This window comes from Apteryx mantelli, chromosome 3 (assembly GCF_036417845.1).
Source record: "Apteryx mantelli isolate bAptMan1 chromosome 3, bAptMan1.hap1, whole genome shotgun sequence".
NCBI lineage: Eukaryota > Metazoa > Chordata > Aves > Apterygiformes > Apterygidae > Apteryx > Apteryx mantelli.
Genome location: NC_089980.1, coordinates 67,048,465 through 67,068,844, shown reverse-complemented (window position 1 = coordinate 67,068,844; position 20,380 = coordinate 67,048,465). Strand labels below are relative to the sequence as shown.

At 36.5% G+C, this 20,380-nt stretch overlaps 1 protein-coding gene across 1 annotated transcript in view; it reads right to left on the bottom strand.

The window, feature by feature from the left end:
• Positions 1 to 1,356: 1,356 nt before the first annotated feature.
• Positions 1,357 to 20,380, bottom strand: part of LOC106496903 (coiled-coil domain-containing protein 170) — a 68,789-nt gene continuing 49,765 nt past the window's right edge. The window contains exons 10-15 of the mRNA XM_067293578.1: positions 18,484 to 18,801; positions 11,902 to 12,102; positions 8,981 to 9,154; positions 7,594 to 7,836; positions 6,493 to 6,729; positions 1,357 to 2,479 (exon numbers count right to left, since the gene is read on the bottom strand). Coding sequence (XP_067149679.1) covers positions 2,279 to 2,479; positions 6,493 to 6,729; positions 7,594 to 7,836; positions 8,981 to 9,154; positions 11,902 to 12,102; positions 18,484 to 18,801 — 1,374 coding nt within the window. The 3' untranslated portion in view covers positions 1,357 to 2,278. The remainder of the gene's footprint in view (positions 2,480 to 6,492; positions 6,730 to 7,593; positions 7,837 to 8,980; positions 9,155 to 11,901; positions 12,103 to 18,483; positions 18,802 to 20,380) is intronic.

Genomic DNA, 20,380 nt, shown 5'->3' with positions numbered 1-20,380 from the left:
TGTTTTGTTATTTGCTTTGGCTAGGTGAACAAAGATATCAGTACTCTTCCAAAGGAAAAGCAAATACAGGGATTATTAACAATCATCTAAGAGTTCATATTCCTTGGCAAACTACATTAGCATTAATATTTCAAAATCTATGGATCCATGTGTTAGGTGAAGGGGGAAAAAAAAAAAAAAGCAAAGCCAACATTAGAAAATCCTTATTCTACTTACTGTTGGCTTAACACACAAGACATTAGGTGAGCTTTACTATCAATTTGTTGTGAAAGCCTCCTTCCCTGAAGTAACCCGCAGAGTTTCATTCCTGCCTTCTGCGGGGCTGCGGCTTTACTGCTGGCTCCATGGCTTATCACAGGGTGGCCAGATACAGGAACGCAGATTTTATGTCCCTTTGCAGACATTAGGAAGTTATCTAATTTATCCATAAAATACAGCTAAATACATACTTGATGTTTTGAACTCTCAGAGCCTATTCCTTAAAGTTATGAATTTAGTATCTGGACTGATTGGACCTAATTACTTAGTTTGTTTAATTTAGTGTTCATAAAGTATAGTAAACTGTGCTTTGTACAGTATTTATTAATGTGGATGAAGAAACTAGTTTTTGTTGTTTACTTATAATTCAGGCAGAGGAGGAAAGAAGCGCTAACACTAATCAGTTGGAAAGGATTCTGCTGTCATACGTACCTATAGAACCAGCAAAACACAAGCTGATACTATTTGCATTCTCTCTTGAAGAATTAGAAAATTATTACATCCTTTTCCACTCTCCAAATTCCCAACCAATATACCATGCCTAGAAAATATTTACATTTCAATCTGCTATTTTACTATGAAAGTGTGGTGCTTCCCTAAATTCAAGTCTATATGATTTAATAGTAGTGTTTTCCACCATTCCATTAATTAAACTCTACTTGAAAAACAGTGCTACATTATAAAACAAAAAAGAAAATTGGTTTTAATCCAAGCAGCATTGGAACATAAAAATATATGATTTACCATCTTCTCAAACCACTAATTTTGCAAAATCTTAGTATTCCTTATGAACAACCCACTGAGCAATGATACTTCAGAGAAGCAAAATAAAACCAATCTATAATTGGTTGCTCTCAGTCCATAGTCCATACCAAAATTACCATACTTTCTTGAAAAAGTCTGATTTTTTCTTAAAATAGATTGCTCAGTTTTAATGAGTGGAGTACCACTTGGTGAGATGCTCTTGAAAGTCCACAAAGCTCCTAAAGACATAGGTAAGTCTTCTTTATCTTCTATAAATCCACATGAAATGTATAATGGGAAGAGACAACACAGAATCTTGTTAGAGTGAGCTATTAAAACAGATTTATTGTTCCAATTTAAAAAAAAATCATGTTTAACATGACACAGAAAGGGTGATAGACACTCAGCTTTTGTGATTAAAAGGTATTTCTGGACATCATCATCATTGCTTTAGGTTTTCTGAAAGTAAAGAATTCTGTTATTCAACTATTTTCAGTAGTGGAGGAAGGTTTTTATACAACTTTTTATTAATTCAGAAGAACCGCAATTTATTTTGCCTAGGGAGTAATTGCCCAAGGAACACAGCAACTAAAAGAAAAGCTTCCAAGGCATCATAACCAAGGGCAACATGCAATTCTACCAAATATATCTATCCCAGGCATATAACTGTGAAAGAGCCTTTGCTGAAAAAGTATAATTTTTTGTTTTGGCACAGCAGTAGACTAAAGAAAATAAGTGAAGAAAGAATTACTTGTTCCAAAACTTTGGTAGTCTTCCATCTAATTTCCAAACAACTGGCTTGAAATTGAAGCCCTTATGCATAAAAATGCACTGAGACACCCCTTTTGTAAGAGGAAAAGAAAGAGACCATCCCCACTTTATTTCTTCACTGTCACCCAGGGTAAAGCATATGGAATTCACCAAAGCTGACATTTCTTAGAGAATACTTCCCAAAACTGTGAAGTGATCTTGGGTGGCCCATGCCTTCCATGCCTCTGCATTAAAACTGGAGTGCTATATACTGTTCAGATATTGCCTATCATTTTTGTAGCTGAAATATTAAGCTGCCTGGCATTTTCTTCTGCTTGCTATCTCTAGGCTATTGGCTTTACACTATCGATTCAACTCAGAGTCCCTACAGAAACACTAAAAATCAGCTCAAGTAAGTATCCGTAGAGCAGGGAACAGAAATAAATGTTTTCTATGCATGTGCAGCAAATATGGAAAAAACAAAAGAAAACTTTGCTTGGTCCTGTTTCCTTGCAAAATGTGTATTTCAGTGGAGAAGCTCTATGTTTCCTTGTAAGCGTTCATCTTGCGTCCTCGCCACATCTTTGAGGCAGACACAGGGGAAAAAATGGTGCTGATGAGAGTGAATCAGCCCTTCAAGATGTGTAATGATTTCATAGTCAGGAAGAGCTAGGCTGGTAATATCGAGGCCTAGCATCTGTGAGACCACGTCTCGGAAGTCTGCCAGCTGCAAGAGCAAACAGGAAAGAGTTATTAATAAATTAAATATTAAGTGAAGAAAATGCCTGTAAAAACACATGCATGTATACATACATACAGATGCAAGCATTTGTATTAGCAGTGCAAAATATAAGAATTTCTGCCATTGCTCAATACTGAGGAGTATGGAAACAGAGCCTTTTGGGGCATACTTAAAACAACAAAACAAGTTAAAAGCTGGGATGCTAAGGATTTTGGAATTTTTCCTCACAATTTGAAATGTTCCTCAGTATTCATCACAAGCATACCTCTCCACCTGATTCAACAGTGAAAGCTGAGGAGAGGATGGGAAGAGGAGTTGTACTTGACTTGGATGACTGCAAACTATATTGGAAACACCGGCAGGCACATGCCACAGCATGTGCTAAGGTGCTTGTCCTGACCTCAAGCTCCTGACCCCTGCCTGCCACAGCTCCCCTTGAACCTGCACTTGCTCAGGGAAGCCAAGGCAGGAGGAAGAAGTCAGAAGAAAGGTGGTGGGGGTGGCACATCCCTGGATCTCTCTTTGACTTGGAATCAGGATGCAGCCAAGATTCAGACAACAATCTCAGAAACACTCGTTTTGCTTCTATGAGGAGCTGCTGAAAATATATCATATGAAGGTTATTTGGCAAAGTGCTTAAAGAAACCATTTTTCTCTTTGCAGTTCCAAACAGGCAGACATCCACAAATAACTGTCATCACTAGTGACCCTGCCAGCAACTAGATTAAAAACTTGAGACGAGATGAACATGAACCCTGAGCTGCTCTCCTCAGCTCAAGATATAGGTCCTAACAGTTAAACTTAAATGCCTCTTAAACAGGTAATGCATTACACTGCCCAAAAAAACAATGCCCTAATGCTCCTTATCACCAACACATAATTATAAGAGAAAAAAGTTCCTATTAAACAAAATTGGCTTGTGTTGCTACCTATTTGTACTTCAAGGTCTCGTATCCCAAGCCTGACAGAGACCCCACAGTAACAGAAACTTCACAAACCATCAGGAAGCCAGACTCATGTTCTGGTGTGGTAGCACTCACTGCACTCAACTTTGACAGTTATGGGTAAGAAGGAGTACAGACAGAAATAAAAGTGCCCCTAAAATACATGGCCATCCCCAAGATTACTGTGCAGAATTCCAAGGCAATTATATCATATTTGAAGCAAGTAGCAAAAACCCCTATAACATGAAGGCCAGATCCTGAAGCAAGATATCAAGTAAGGTCTCAATGCCAAGATTTTGCCAGAGACAGTTCGCTTTGCTCCAGTATGAAATCTAAGGAGCTAACACCAGTTCAGAAAAAGAAATATGGAAACCAAAACAGTACATGGCACTGAAGGACTCTGAGAATTCATTCCCAGCTATTTGACTTATTAAGGCAGTACAACGCCTTGGGTGAAATGCTGTAACACAATGTAACACCAAAAAACCCAAGTTCCCATATATTCTCTTCAGTGCCAGTACCAAGCCTGTAGGTGACTGATGTGATGCACTGGCAGTACGCTAGAAAAGTACAACGTAGTGGAAGCTAAAGGTTTCTTAAACATCTGAATCACAGATGGATCAAATGGGCAGCAGAGCTGGAATTTGTTTACATGCATATTTTATGTAAAAAAAAAAAAAAAAAAGGCACTCCCCTTTTAAAGATCCAGTCTTTGGATTAATTATACTCCCATAAGATGTTTGTCTATACAACTAACCCAACTGATGCCTTATCTTTGCTATTCTAAGCTGTTCAACTTAATCAGGGCAATGGTGAGTATACCCAGCTGAACAACAATCATATTTTTATGTGATGAATGGACACTGATTAATGAGTTGGCAGCATTTTGCCAGAGGTAAGAGATACAAATTAAAAGATACATGGAATCATCTCACTCTACTTCTCACAGAAAAATCAGGTCATAGCTATATTGATTGGACAATAAATATTTCCAATATATGAATGTATAATTTAAGTATATTCAATAACATTCATCAGCAAGTAACCTAAACAGGAAGACACACACAGCCCTTAAAGAAATCCTTCAAGCCATCCACTTATATGTATTTTAAATTGAGGATTGTTTTTCCACTTTAAGGGAATAACACTTAAAAAAAAATCCAACTTTTCTGATGGTTATATTGTGGCAGATAAAGTACAGTACATACAAAGCTGTAGTTCAAACAAAAGGCAGCAAAAGTGTTGACTACAAAGAGAAATACTCTCTCTACATAAACTGACAAAGAACACCATCGCTCTTGGATGCAAAAATGCCAAGCCAAGGATATCAATCTGAGTTCTAAAAAATCCAAACAAAAGCAACAAAAGATATACATGGGACTATTTTTAGACTTCTGTAGTATGCCTCACATGAAGTAAAATGCATGTTTATATTCCTAAGCACAGTACTGTATGCACATCACGAACATCTTTTAAAATTTTGTACTAAAACATTTAAGGACCTAGAAAAAAGATTAGATGAAAAACGTATTTCAGCTTTAAAAACAATGCAACATAGGTATTAAGAACACAACAGTTTTGTTGAAACACTACAAGCTAATAGAAGTACCACATAACACTCTATTTAAGGCCTTCTTCAACAGCAGTGAATATTTCAAAGCTAGTCACAATTTGAAATAAAGGAGAGGAATAATAAGAGACGAACATCAATAAAGACTTAAAATGAAATATTTGCTTCAGAGGTAAATACTCATGCTAGATTTTCTTTGCATCTCATCTCCAGGGAGTAAAAGTATCTAAAGTAAAAGAGGAGAAGAAGAAGAAAAGATGAATGCAATTGAGGACATTAACCCAAGATTAGGGAGAGGAGGGGGAAAAGGATGCTACATTTTATTTGCACCTTGTACCTACAGGAAAGTAGAAGGGTGTCTTATTGTATCAGAAAAAAAGGAAAACTAGGACTGAAGAAAATCCTTATAATAACGGAAAAAATGTGCAAATGCTTGTACAAGCTGTCAGCCTATCCACATCAACAATTCCATTAGATAATGGCAGTTTCAGTTTCTGATAGTTTTCTCAGCATACACACACACACACAAAGGTATGTTACTGAAGTTATATTCAGATTAATTATATAGATCCACGCACAGAGAAATACATAACATCTGCATACACTACCACTTACAGAGAGACAGAGAATATTGGTCCTGTTTAGCTTCCCAGAGAGAAGAACAAGCGATTCCAAAGCAGGTGAAGAATTACATTTAGTTGAGGAGGAGGATACTCCTCAGGTAATAGTTCAAGAGAATCCAGGAAAAAACTCATGCATTTATTAGTGAAAGAGAGATTTTAGAATGAATTCTCTGATTTAACAACACCAGGGTTATCTTAAGGCAAAATTTTAGTTAAGTAAACCATTAAGATCCAGGACAGTATGCTATGAATACCTCCGAAATTTCTCATATTAGCAAAATGACATTACTGCTAATTCGCACTGCAGGAGCACAAGACTTAGGTTTTACAAACAGCTTTTCTCCCAGTTCAGCAGTATAGATCCACCTGCAAGTGCTCAAAAGGTTCCTGTGACGTAGATGATTGTGGACTCTGGTGAATTGTAAGTTAATGGGTTTTTTTTATTAACCCAGAAACACATTTGTGTTCTTTGAATTTACGGCCTATGCATGGTAATATGTAAGTAAGTATTGTATCTAAGATATATGAAAAACTATACCTTAAAAAAAAAAACAACTAAGATTCTAAAGAATTTTTATGCATCTTCTCCAAAATGGGATGTAAATTGAATATGTTGCAGTGCACAAACAAAACAAGGCATAGATTTATCTTTCATTCTCTTACATGTATAACTTGAAGTGCTTTACCTCTCAGAGTCATAATTGCCACTTTAGCTCAAATTGCTGCTTTAGTTTGAGCTAGTTTTTCCTCATTTATGAATGTTCACACAAGTTTTCAGCTCAGCTGGATAGCTGCTCTACCTATACCACACTCTTATGTTCTGAATGACACCTAGCACTTGTCCAGCAAGTATACACCTACCTGTCTCTCTCTTTTTGCTACTTCTGCAAGGGTTGTTTTAAGCATCTTCATTTCACTGCTAACTGCTTCTAACATATTTTTGGCCTTTTCTTTATCTTCATTAGCTTCATGCTTCTTTAAATGAAGTTCTGATTTGACAGAGGTAAGTTGTTTCTCAGCCTTTTCTTTCATTCTTTGCAATTTGCCTTGAGACTTATTAAGTTCTTCTATTGTTCTGTTCTGCTCCAAAGTTTTGATCTACAATAATAAATGTTAAATCCTTCACACATTTTCATCTAAGAACAAATAACAAAAATGGCTAAGAACACACATTTTAATGTGGTTTCTTATGGATTCTTGAGGAAATCACACATATGTGTGAACTGAAAAGTTGTTAAAGCATATTGGCCAATTTCAACTGAATTAACAGAAAGACTATTGTTTCAAAGACAGTTAATTTTCTACGGGCTTTCATGAAAAGAGACAACAGAACATACAAAAGCCCACAGTGTGAGTTCATTCTTTGCTAGCCACTGGAAAATCAACATGAGAGCTGCCAAATGTTTTGCCAGAGAAAATCCTTCCGTTGAAATTTGCACCTACTTACCTACTTCAGTCAATCAGCCATAAGACACAAAGTCACATAAAATCAACCATCCCTAGTTCCAGTAGTTGCAAGCTATCAGTGATTGCAAACTACTTGTTTCCACCTGAGTCAAAGCGAATAGTTTATTACTGCCACAAGGTAATAAAACACAAAAACAATGAAAATTTAGCATCTTGCCTGTTTTATGTGAAAAAAAAAAACTTTTCTCCCTACTGGTAATCAGAATAGATTTTCTGTGAGCTATGTATGCAAAAATAAAAGATTACAGCCATACTGAGAGGAGAGGAAGGGATCCCATCTTTCTTGTAAATTTGAAGATTTACCTTGTGCTTTACAGATGCTATTTAGTGTACCAAGATGGACTGCAAAATATCCAAAACATTGTAATAATATATTTGTTTTCCCAACCTAGATGCATTTGAGCAGTTCTCCATGAACACTTATAAATGAACTCCAGCTGTATTCAAATGAAACAGAAAAATGGGTGGAAGCACAAATGTAACCTTTTAACTCACCTTAAGTTCATTGGTTTCAGACAGCTTGGCTTTGAGATTGGTATTAGTTTCCCTTGCCAGATCAAGCTGCTGCTGTAACCTCTCTATCACTTTATGCAACTTTCTGACAGTGAGATTGGCCTCATCCCGCTCCACAGCTAAGACTGTCCTTACTTGCTTTTCTTCTTCCAGCTGGGATATTTTTTGCCGCAGAAGGTTCATGTGCAACTCTCTGCTCTCAAGTTTTTCTTTCTGAGTCTTCAACTAGTTTTAAAACCACAAGGATATTTAAACCAGTATTTGCAAAAGACAATGGTTCTACACAGATTGTTACATAAATTTATTTCCCTTGTTCCATGTTTAACCTGAACTCCCAATCCTCTTTTGAAAACTCTGTAAAGCAGTATACACATATGCATATGTGTATACATATACAAACTATATATACATATAGTGCGTATACACACACTAACTTGATACCTCTTATATTATTACTAATTCATTGCACTTCTCTGTCCTTAAGCCTGTGCACCAACTTTTAGAGTGGATTTACATGTAGATTCCCATCCTATTAGAATATAAATACTTGTGCATAACATAACATCTGAGATTGTCTCAGATATAAGACACTTTTCAAATGCAAGAGGTTAAAGACACATTCATTAAACAGACAGTGGTTTAAGTGGTCATAGTTAAAGATATTCCATCTCTAAGCAGTATATTAAGGCTAGTGTGTAAGAAGCAGAGTCAACATACAGAAATAAGAAAGCATTCATATACTCTTGCAAAACAAAGTCCAGCAGCTTAGTTTTATAATTTTGGTGCTCAGGGAAATACCTGTTTTCTGCTTACCTGAGGTGAACTACCAGGCTTTACTCTGGAACATCTGAAGACTATTCACACACATCCTCCCTGCTAGAGAGGTGGTTACTTTCAGAAAATCTACAGTGTGATTTTAAACACAACCTGCACAGATTATCAAGATTCCTAAAGGGGCACAATTCTTGTTGGAAATCCTTAGTGAAGTGCAACCTATATTATACTAGTTTCTAGAGAAGTTGATGCAAGATGCCTTCCTTCCCGGTAGATCCTTCTAGATTTAAATATTGTCAGTAATTGTTTAAAAATATATATTATAAATGTGTATTGAAAAATAGACATACATAAATATGCATACTATAACTATATGTTTTTGAAGAAGTTGTGAAGAGCAGTATCATGTATTAACTAACTAGCAGTTTTAATTATTTTAACATGCAGTTTGATTGCACAGTTTGCAAAAGTGTTTACTATCTTCTCTTTATGTAGTGAAGCCTCAGGCTTCTGCCTCTAGCAAGCTATCATTGAAATACAACCATAACAATGTTATCTTTGAAACAAACAGTAAAAATACATCTTTTTTGCCTACCTTCCTTCTTAGGCTATATGCCATAGTCTTATTTTCAATCACTGCATCACCTTCCAGTTTCACTAATTGCTCTACCCGAGCTAGAATTGCATCCACATTCATATCAAATCCAACCTCCGCTGCCACACGGTCCAGCTTCATCTTCTTATTAAGTTGTTCCAGAAATTTCAGATACTAAGATGTGAAAAAATGAGAAAAGGATAATAAAACTTCATTAAAAGTCTCTCAGTATAATTTAAAGCAATTGCCCCTACCCTGGCAACCAACTAATAGAGCCAACAATCATTATCCACAAGAAATAAGGCACTGAAAGGATATATTTATAATACACACTCCTGATAAAATTGCAAATTCTCCAATTGTCCTTTTTCAATCAACATTTATTTTGTTCATAAGTCCCTGGACCTACTGTATTTATCTTCTTCGCAAGACCAGCTTGTCTCTTGCTCCTCTACAGCAAGAAAGCCACTAGGTGTGTGTGTCTGCTTCTGACTACAGTTCCCTTCTGTGGCTCTGCTGTTCTACGTGACCAGGCACTGGCAGGGAGGAGGAAGAAAGGACAGCCACACAGTCTTCTCACTTAACTGGAAATGCCTGCCCACTGCTGGGAGCTCTGGCTGATTAACATAGGTAAAAATGATACCAGGGATGCCAGAGGAGATCTGATATGGTATGAAGAGATACAGGAATGTTAATATGGTCATTATTTTGCCCTACTTTGGAAAAGCAAGTTCTAGACGTAATGGCTATTAATTTAAAAATTGCTCCAAAGATTATTTTAATTGCTCTAACATGAATTTCATCTGCTGTACTGATGTGTATACATACAGCATATCAAATATTATTTAATCTTTTTTTTCCTTCCCCCCCCCCCTTATTTGTCCTTTTTTGTTAGCCCTTTAAAAATTACATTATTTCCCTGGTCACAATTAGCACCTCTTGTGAAAACCAAAGTTCTTCTTTTCACTAAGAACCATATTTTACTTCATTTTCTCTTACTTCTGGTATATTTAATCTTTTTCTATTGTCCCTGTTTAGCTTTCATTCATTTTGCATCCTGATATGATTTTTATCCGTACACACATGCTATTCCTTTATACTCCTCTTTAGCCATGTATTTCCACGTTTATACAATTTCTGTCTGATTTTCTGATCATTTAATGAGCTCCTGATGCAAACACACTGGGAATTTTATTACCCTTCCTGTTTTTCCTTTACACTGGAACTGGTTGTTGCTGTGCTCTAACACATTTTTATTCAGTAACTGCCTATTCACCTATCCCTTTCTTCTCAGTCAAGAGATTGCTCTCTGTTTTCTAACTTTGCTGAAGGCTGCCTTTTTGAAGATCATTTTCTATTTCACATTGTTTTCACTCCTTTGCTAGAAGCATTTTCACTTAATTCTACCTTTATATTGTCAATTAATTCCATTTCTTATATGCTTTTTTCCAGAACTGCATCAAAAAAAAACAAACAAAAAACCCCACTTCCTCTAAAAAGCTTCCTCTAACTTCTTGAAACATATTCCAAGAATTGGAACTATACTTGTTTTGATGTGTATTCTGGTAATTAAATCATTGTCACCAAATCCTACTCCTTGTGTGTTGGAGAACATAGTGTTTTCTTACTGTGTTAGGTCCCCCCCCCCTTTTTTTTTTCACCCCACCTTTCCCCAGGTACATTCAAGCAAACCTGCCTCTCATTTCTTCCTGAACTTGGAGCAAGAGTATAGCATCACCTTGCTATATACAATGCAAATCTCTTCTTTTTCTCCTCCTTTCTGTCTCTGTGGAACAAACTATACCATTTTATAGAAATATTTCAGTCCTGTGATTTACACCAAGGAATCTGTGGGCTGCTGGAGAATTTCTCTATACATTGTGAATTTTAGATTAGTTTCGTCTATTTTTTCTTATATCTCAAGAGAGCATAAACTAAAACTGAAGGCAACTGACATTTCTGTTGCTGCTCATAATCTTTTCAAAGGAACAACAGAAGAAAATCACAAATAAAAAAATAAAAACCTCCTGGTCAGTTCCATAACTGTTGCTTAAGCCCACAATGATAAAAGCGGAAAGAATCTTTTTTTTGTTTCACACTGCTTCCAGTTCAAAAAGTCAAAAACAACAGCACCAGAAGCAAGCACTGATGCTGTTCATTAACAGAAAAGAACAGCAAAGATTTCTTTATTGCAACAACATCTAAAGAAAAAATAAGAAACTAAGGCCACATGTTCCTCACAGAGGAAGCAGTGAAGAAATTCCATTTCCTGTTTGCTCCCAGGGTGGTTGATGCTTTATTCATAAAAGTTGTTGTATTGTAGACTAATATAAAACTGCATCAAATTGTTAGTTCTTTGCAAACTCAACAATTGCTCACTGAAGCACTGATCTTGACTTCGTAACATGCTACCACCCACCATCTACTTTGCCCTTAAAGGTGTTGAATGGCTGGTTTAGTACTCCAGGAATTATGTCATTTTCCAAAGTCTTAAAATGTGGATATGTTCCAAAACAAGAGCATGTTCATTCACACTATTAATAGAACAATTTTGGTAGCCACAATGGTCTAAGGCTATAAAAGAATCAAGGACTGCAGGACCTTGAGATGCTGTGGACCAAATAATATGCTAGAGAAAGGTGGAGTAGCTTTGAGATCAGAGAATTCTTGAAGGTCTTCTGATACAGATACTCTTATATCTCTTTTTTCACATTAAATGGACTTTGAAATCAGAACCTTATCTACTTTTTCCAGTTAAAATTGTTAGTCAAAGAAAAGATATTACTATGCCACACATGCTTTACTTTGCTAATTCCCATTACTTGCAATACTGTAATATTCAAGCTGATCAATGCAATACAATTTACTATCTCTCCAGGTTTACTAACTTTTATACAAAAGTAAATAACCTATGCAACTACTTTTTGTTTCTCAAGCTTCAAACCATCTTGCATCATATCTCCAGACAGCAATTCCTCTTCCAAATGTTTCAGCTCATCCTGGAAAGTCTCAGATAGTTTCTCAGCTTTCTTGCTCCTCTCCAGAGCTTCCTGGTACAATGCGGTCTGATTTTCCAAAGCTTCAGTCAATTTAGCTATTCGAGTTTCAAACTGAGATACCATCTAGGAAGCAAACAAACCAAGAGACAGGGTTAGGTGGGTGCGGAAGTGTTAGAAAGATATGAAAGATTCACTGTCAAATTGTTGAAAAGAAGGTAAAAAAAAAATCTCTCTTTAAAATACATAAATTTGAAAAGGCAAAAAGAGAAAAATCTGTAAGAAAGTGGCAGGAGTGGCTACATGTGAGACACCCAAAAAAAATGAACAACAAACTATATCTAAGATGAGTCAATCAACTAAAAGGAGCAAGTATCTTTAAACAACTATTTCAATATAAACTAATTTAGACACAAACATTCCAAAGACACTAGCTAGCCAGTAATACCTGGCAGTCAACTAGCTTCCTTTAAAAAAGGGCCATACGATCTCCAGTCTATCACGAAGTTGAGTGGAAAAACTAGATAAGAGCATTTTAGAAAATACACACAATATGTAGATGAGAACTTAGATAAGAATAACTAAGTCTCAGAGGAGTCCTTCTCAACTGTTAACATGTTTTTAAAGGGCACTTAATCAAAATATTTTGCTAAACGCTGTGCGTGTGTGTGTGTGCGTGTGTGTGTGTGTGTGCGTGTGCGCGTGTGTGTGTGCGTGTGCGCGTGTAAGGCTAAAAGGATAAAAATCTGACAAGAAACTATATGATGATTCTGAAAACAGTTATAGCTCCACACTGTTAACTTTGCAACTGGTTGGCAATGTAATGGATTTTAAATAGTAAAGTATTTATAAATTAATGCTTGACAACATCTGATTATACCACTGCCAAATACTGAATTACTAGCTTTATTCAAAAAATTGCTTACTTCCCTCTTTCCTTCTCTCCTGTTCTTACTGTCATACAATTATCTGGTTAGATAATTCATTGTTGTGCATTTGTAACTCAGTTTTCAGATACTCATCTCCAAACAGTCTCTTCATTTTAAACATCTGTTTGCCTCATGTTAATAAAATGAACAATAAGCATGCAAAATTCCCATTAATTTTAATGACACATTAAGGCTTCCAACTTCGCTCACAATTAAATACAAACACTGGTTTGTACCAAAACTGCCTGAAAAACACTGAGAAATTACTGTTGCTTGTACCGTGGTGTAAAATACTAAACAATAATAAAACCGTAAGAACTCCCCCCCACACACATCTTATGCTTTTCTGCATCATATATATCACTCAGTACAAAACACAGATTTCAGTAACTTGGTCCCACAAAGATGTGGTGTTGCCAGAGAACACAGAATCCTTTTATCAGACTGCAGAGTGGATCTACAGTTAGTCCAGCTGCATGGGGTTTTTACATGCTTCAAAACACCATAAACACAAAAACTATCATAGAAGGTGTGATCACAAAGTCATCAAGCTGTTAGTTTGTCTTCAAGAGCATCCAGGAGTGGTTTTCCTCCTCAGCTTACGAACAATCAACAATTTAGGGATTTCCTGAGAGTTGCACCCTTATTATCTGTGCCTTTATCCAACTGCTTCTTAAGGCTGTACTTTTGGTCCTGCAGTTCTGAACTCCTCTAACTTCCAGTGCCAATGACTTGTGCAGTTCAGTCAAGCAATGTGTAAAGAAAGGGACTTCCTGTTGCTTGTTTTAAAGTGGTTACTTGAAAATTTGCTTGGATGCTGCTTATTTCTTGTCTTGCAAGAAATTCCAAATACTCACTTCTAGAGGGAGCTTTTACAGAAGCATCAATAAGTTGTACTGTTCTTGTTTTGTAAGACGTTATCTTAAACTTCCCCTGTTTTATATGCACACACGTGTGCACGTAGTACAAAATTTTTTTGAGATCTCCACCAGCTGAAAAGCATTAGAGCTGCCACTGCTCTTGTCATTGTCCCTATAACTTGTAACTGTATTTTGCTTTACTGTGTCCCACTCACTGTTCCAAGCTGAAAATTTCTTGCCCTATTGAGTCTTTTCTTGCACGGAAGCCTCTAGATACTCTCAGGGCCCTTTCTTGTCCTTTTTAAAGGTTTTTGGCAGGGGGCGGATGAGATTATCACAAGTATGTGTAGTATTCAGAATGTAGCAGCATCATGGATTTATACAGTGGCATACTTATGGTTTTCATTTTCTCCTCCACTCTTTTTCTAACAATTTTTCATATTCTAGTTGCTTTTTTTGGTCACTGGTAAGCACTAAGTCAACATCTATATTACTCTGCATTTATTAATGTTTAACTTTGTCAAATTATTTTCCACTTGTTATTTTGTTTGGAAAAATATAAAAAAACAAACATGCAGCATCACCTATCTTCCTCAAAATGTTATGCAGATGGATTGCAAGTTGCAACATGCACACAAACATATGCACAGACACAACAAAACAATCCTGATTCTACAGCACAGAGCTCTTTTGTGGCAGCAAAGGAAAAGCAGATAGATCCTAAAATTAAATAAGTGTTAATGGCATTGCAATTAAAATCACTAAGAATTTTGTCAAAAAGAAGAATAGGAGATTTCAGTGGGAGCCTAATCAGTTTCAGCATTTAGGAGTCTGTTATATCAATATACATGGCTGAAAACTGATACAATTAAGACAATTTAAGATCGGATCAGCTGTTCCTGTCTCAGGTCAGATGGGCAGGTAGTCAGGAGAAAGAGCAGTTTCAGCTATAATTTAATTTGCTGTGACAAATCTGCTTACACTTGTCAAACAGAAAGGACTGAACCTGCAGACCTTGTACTGTGGCTGGGCTTTGTATGAACTGTTAGCATTTGCTTGCCTTGGACTCCAGGTCCCCGCGTACCCTTCTGACATGTTTTAAATAACAAATGACAAAAACACCCAAGAGCTGTCCAATCATATTCAGATGACACGCATCATATTATAACTGCTTGAAAAGATCTTTAGGACAGTAATTCAAATCAGTATCTTAACCCTGCAATAGAATATTTATCACCAGACACTGTCATTGTAAATGCTGATTTTTTTTGAATAAAGTTACAATTTTTGGTAGTGTTAATGGCTAATATGCAGGCCATGAATAACTCAGATGCCCTTCAGACACTAAAAGCACCACAATTAGGGCACCTAATCTTCAAGAGCATTTGAGATTACACAGAAAATCTGACTTAAAGCCAGAACAAACAGTTGTGATGAATGCATTTCTCACGTGCACTTTAAAATTTAAACTTTTCACAGCTCTGTTTGACAGATGCATGTGCAGACATAAGCCAAATACAACTAACAGGACTTGAATGTAAAGGTGAACATTTTGCCGGTGGCAGTTGAGTTCTTGAGCTCTATCAGGATGATACTATAAACTAAATTCCCAGAGTAACAGCAGAGAAGACAAAAAAGAAAAAACAAAAAACAAAAACTGTTTAGAGAAGGCATCAAAGGGCCAGTCAGGGAAGGGAAAGTTCTCTTCCTCCCAAATGCTTGTGTTGTCTTTTCCTGCACATGCTAATTCAGTTTGCAAGGCAAGTTGCTTGCAGCAACACCATGAGTGAAATGAAGCAACGTATACTCAGGGAAAGGACAGCCTTGACTGTAACCCTCCTTCCCCGTACTGGTGATTCATTAGCAGATTTTCAGTCTCCAACAGAAAGGCACTTGGCTGTTGGATTCGTACCTAGCTGTCTTAGCATTACTTCTAGATTTCAGCCACACCACAAAGTGGCTTCTCTGAAACAAGCTAGCCTGAGCACCAGCAACAGCACAGGCCGATTTACCCTGCCAAGAAATTTATGACTCTCATTTGAAGGTCTTTTACATCAGACTTGACAGTTTACTGAAAAGTTTATGAGGAATCCTTTCTCTAAGAAGTATCTGAAGACAATTAATCATTTTCACGATTGATCGATGGTAAAGCATACATATCCTAAAACAGAATATTATATCCAAGTCCTGCAAAGAAATTCACCAAAAGATGCAATGGGCCTCTGATCAAGAAGGTAGGACCAACACATATATTCCTTACAACTGGAGTCTTAAAAAATGCTTTTAATTCTGATTTCCAGAAAGAAAAACAGTTCACTGCAAAACAACTTTTTGGATGACATATTTTATGTTCTATTAGAAATGGACTCATAAGTGCACGATATTGGCATTTTAGCTTAGTTATTTCAAAGCCTTTAATCTTAATATAGAAACCGTTCTGAGAATAGATGCCAGCAATGCTTTAGTAACATAGTTCACTTGAGGGCAACGCAGACAAATTTTTCCAGACCTTTGAGTCATAGCAATAAAACACTAAACATCACTTAATATATTTGGTAAATACAATCATCCACAAAATTTCAGCATTCAACTGCAAGGACTATATTCACCAAGCAATATTACACTTAAAAATAATATTTTTTATTCAGGAACTTCCTGAGCCACAACTGTTTGAGAATGGACTAGCATTCTGGGGAATATTGCTTTATGTATTAGCAAGCAATTGCTATATTTGCTGGCAGAGTCAGCAATGGCATGCTAGACATATCTGACATGGCCCCTCTGCTATTTAAAAATAAACCAACAAAACAGGCAACCACAAAACTAGCATCTTAGTTCCACAGCACAGATTTAGGCAGCAGCAGGTTAAAGCTGACACCTGCTGTCTTAGTAATAAAGGCTTTCTTTCAGCACATATATTTAATTTTAATAGCAAAAATACTGAAAAATAGACGTCTTCATTTTCAGGCCAAAAATGTAGATATTTCCCGTTGCAAGGGTCAACAGGTCTTTCTGGGGGAGTGAGAGGTTAGAGCACAGCAACCAAATAAGTTCTAAGACCATTATGGACAAACTACCTGTTTTCTGGAACTTTGGTTTCTTTACCTCTAAAATATAATTATGATTGTTTAGAAAAAAATGAAAACTGATTATTACTGTGCATATCCAGGAAGAATAGCTAATTATTTATATAGTTAATAGTAGTTCCATGTAACAGAACATGACTTTTCGAAGCAATGCTGTTACTTGGAGAACTAGACACATTCCTCTCAAGAAATTGGAAAAAGCTTGTATTTGCAATGAAATAAAGACTGAGCTTGAATCTCTCCAACACCAGCAGTCTGCAAAATGATCAAGTGTGCAACCTACCATGTTAAATAATATTAAGGAATAAAATCAGAAACAATAAGAACTGAAACAAGTAGTATGTAAATATGCACATACTGCAGTATATCAACAAAGAAACTAACTGTTCAGTGTAGTAAACAAACAAACCTGACCACAGCTGAGCCTTACAAAAGATGTAGGTCACCTAAAATCATTTCCCAGCAGCAAAACCTTTTGCCCAATAACTGCCAGTCTACTTAAATTTCCCTTTCTCAGCATCTCTCAAACTAAGCAGCATCTCAACTGAGTGCACAGTATGCCAAGCAGCAAATAGTACAAACACATATGCACATAAAATTCTCATTAGATTTTAGTTCTGAAGCATTTTGATTATGACAACAACATCCCATGACACATTATAGCAAAATTGTAAAGATGTTAAACATTTTCACAAAACTTGTCTGTTTTCATTGAAATTTGGCACGCTGACTCTCAAACTAAGGTTTAGGAGAGCTAGGTTTTTTTTCAGTTCGGTAGAAACAGCTTTGATTTAGTGTGTCACTTTTTAATTAAATAACAGTCCTCTCTGACAACATTGTGCTCACAAAATGAATATATGCCCATATCAACAAGAGAGAAACTTCAGTACTCTCACCAACTGTCAGTCAGGGCTGAATACAGATGTTGTTCAGACTGTGCTAAAGCCTAATTTGCTCTCTTAATTTAGTATACTGACTCCCCTCCCTCCTGAGCTGTCTCTTCTCTACCTGTACATACCCCTCCTTTGCAAAACAAGCCCAAACCCTTCAATCAAAAGCATTAGAAAGCTCGCCTGTCTGGCTACTGCCTTTCTCCTGGATGGTGAACAGTTACGGTCTCAACAATGTTTAACTGGAAGTGAAAAAACACATTTTTCTAGGTGCAGGCTTTGAGGACTAGAGGGAAAGGAGTTGCCCCAGGCAACTGTGCACCCCATCAGTTATGTCTTTGAGACATAATTTTGAGAAATAGTCCAGTCCTTGAAGTCACTGGTGTAGCAGAAAATCCACACTTGCTAAGATGTTCATCGAAATCAGAATGACCATGCTGCCACTTCTGAGATCTGCTAAGAGGCACTGAAACCAAAAGTTTCAATGTTTTAACCAAAAAAAACATTCCTTGTCTTTTCTCATTAACAGCATTTATTATTTATTTCATTCCTGATCCCTTGCTATGTAATAAAACATATATGCTTTTGGCCTAATAATATCAAATCAGACAAGCAAATTACAGTTATCTAATTGCAAAATCTAAGCAGAAGGAACCAACACTTAAACAGATAAATAAGATAGAAAAGAGCTAAAGAGAATAAATACAAAAAACTTGAGAAAATCTAGTAGTTGCTCACTTACTATGTCTTTACTCTCCTCTCTGCAGTTTATTTCTTGGATCCTCTCCAAAATGGCCTTCTCAGAAGGTTTAACTATTGCAGATCTACTGCTGAGTAGGGTAGCAATTTGCTCTTTAAAAGAAACCAAAGAGTTTTGAGCAGTCCTGGCCTCTTCTAGGCTGTTCTTCAAACTTCCATCTAGCTCGCTGGAAGATCTCTTCAGGTTGTGCAGTTCTTCCTTTGAGGCTTCCCAAGCTTTCTGGCTAGCAGTCAGTTTGTCCTGGAGGGTACTGATCTCAATCTCCAAACTCTGTCTTGCTATTATAGCACTGTCAAGATCCTAAGACACATGAAAGATTAAACCAGGCTTTAAAAATCTGTTAGAACTCCCCAAAGCAGGCAGCAAGTCAGAGTCAAGCTGGTATTGCAACTAGAGGAATCAGGACCCCCATTGTTCATATGGGGCCAAGAACATCAGGGCTTCACAGGAGAATTCCCACTGAAATTAATGAAAGCCCAAAAGATGCTGCAATCACACTGTAGATTTACCTTTTGCGATGACCTGCAAGAGTAATACATGAATGAAATTTGGAGGTTAAACATAATTTGGGGTTGTAAAACAATTGCTAGATTATATTTTCATTCAGAAAATGAGACTTAGAAACCCAGTAGTGAACAAAATGTAATACAAACAAAGCCAAAGTACCACATCTGGGAAGAAAAAGCATGAGTACACATAAAACCTTTAAAAACAGTGTTAAGAACAGAATTAAGCTTCCCTGAATGTGACAAAAATTCCTGAGATTATTTATGTACAGAAATAGTGAACGGGGAGGAGAGGGGGAGCAGATTAAAAATATATATATAAGAAGAAGAGGAAAAAGTTAAAACAGCACAAAATAAAGTGCAAATGCTCAAATACCAATTTCATCTTAAAGAAGAAATGTCATTTTGTCATGGTTCTCATTTAGTCTCTGACAGCCACAATACTTTCATTTGAAGCTCAGACCTTTTAAAAGTAATTTTCCCTCTCTCTTCTGATGAACCAAGACTCAGTTTGGAAAGTAGAAAAAGAACCAGTATATATATGTTTTGTATAAAGTATTGGCCCAACATAGCAGAGCAGACAGACAGAACTGTGTATCCCGACCAGTGACACAAAGGCAAATGATGAAAGAAATATGAAAGAAAAATATCCCATCTAAACATAAAGAAAAAGTTTGTTTTATTCAATCAGCTTTTGAACCTCCTTCCTTTATCCAGGACAGTACTATTAAGAGTGATTAGATACTTACATACAAGGATAAAATCTGCAGTCAAATCAACTAAAGGTGTAGCAAGGAGTATGTATGTCTTCATTCCTTGAGGTACTATCTGACTGATAGGTACAGACTGGAAGGAATGTTACTTCACACAAGACAAAATTAGACAACTGGATGGCATATTTATAGGGAGTAGTTAAATTTCTTTAGAAGTTTCCGTTGCCTAGAGGAGGCTCAATAACTCAGCTGATATCAGCTAAGATTGCTTTCATTGGTATTAAAGAATTGTAGCACAGTAAACCATTTATCCTAATGGCATACATGCTAATCAAGCAGTAAATCTGGGAACAATCATACAGCTAAGCAGTGAGGATGGACAGAAAAGGAGTCTGGGAGGCACCCTTGGAAATAAAATATAAACATACCATACTAAAAATACTAAAATTTTTAAATAGCTTCAAAAAGACAAACTTGCAAACACATAAATGAAAACAAACCAAAACAAACCCTGTCATTTAGGTAATTATTTGTTACTACCCATTTCTAAAGTAGTCGTAGAACCCTCTGGAAACAAATGTTGGCATGATTCCTTGTCATTTTCTCTTTTGTATTCTAAACAAGTTCTATTAATAGAAAATTCCCACCTTTGCTGAGAAT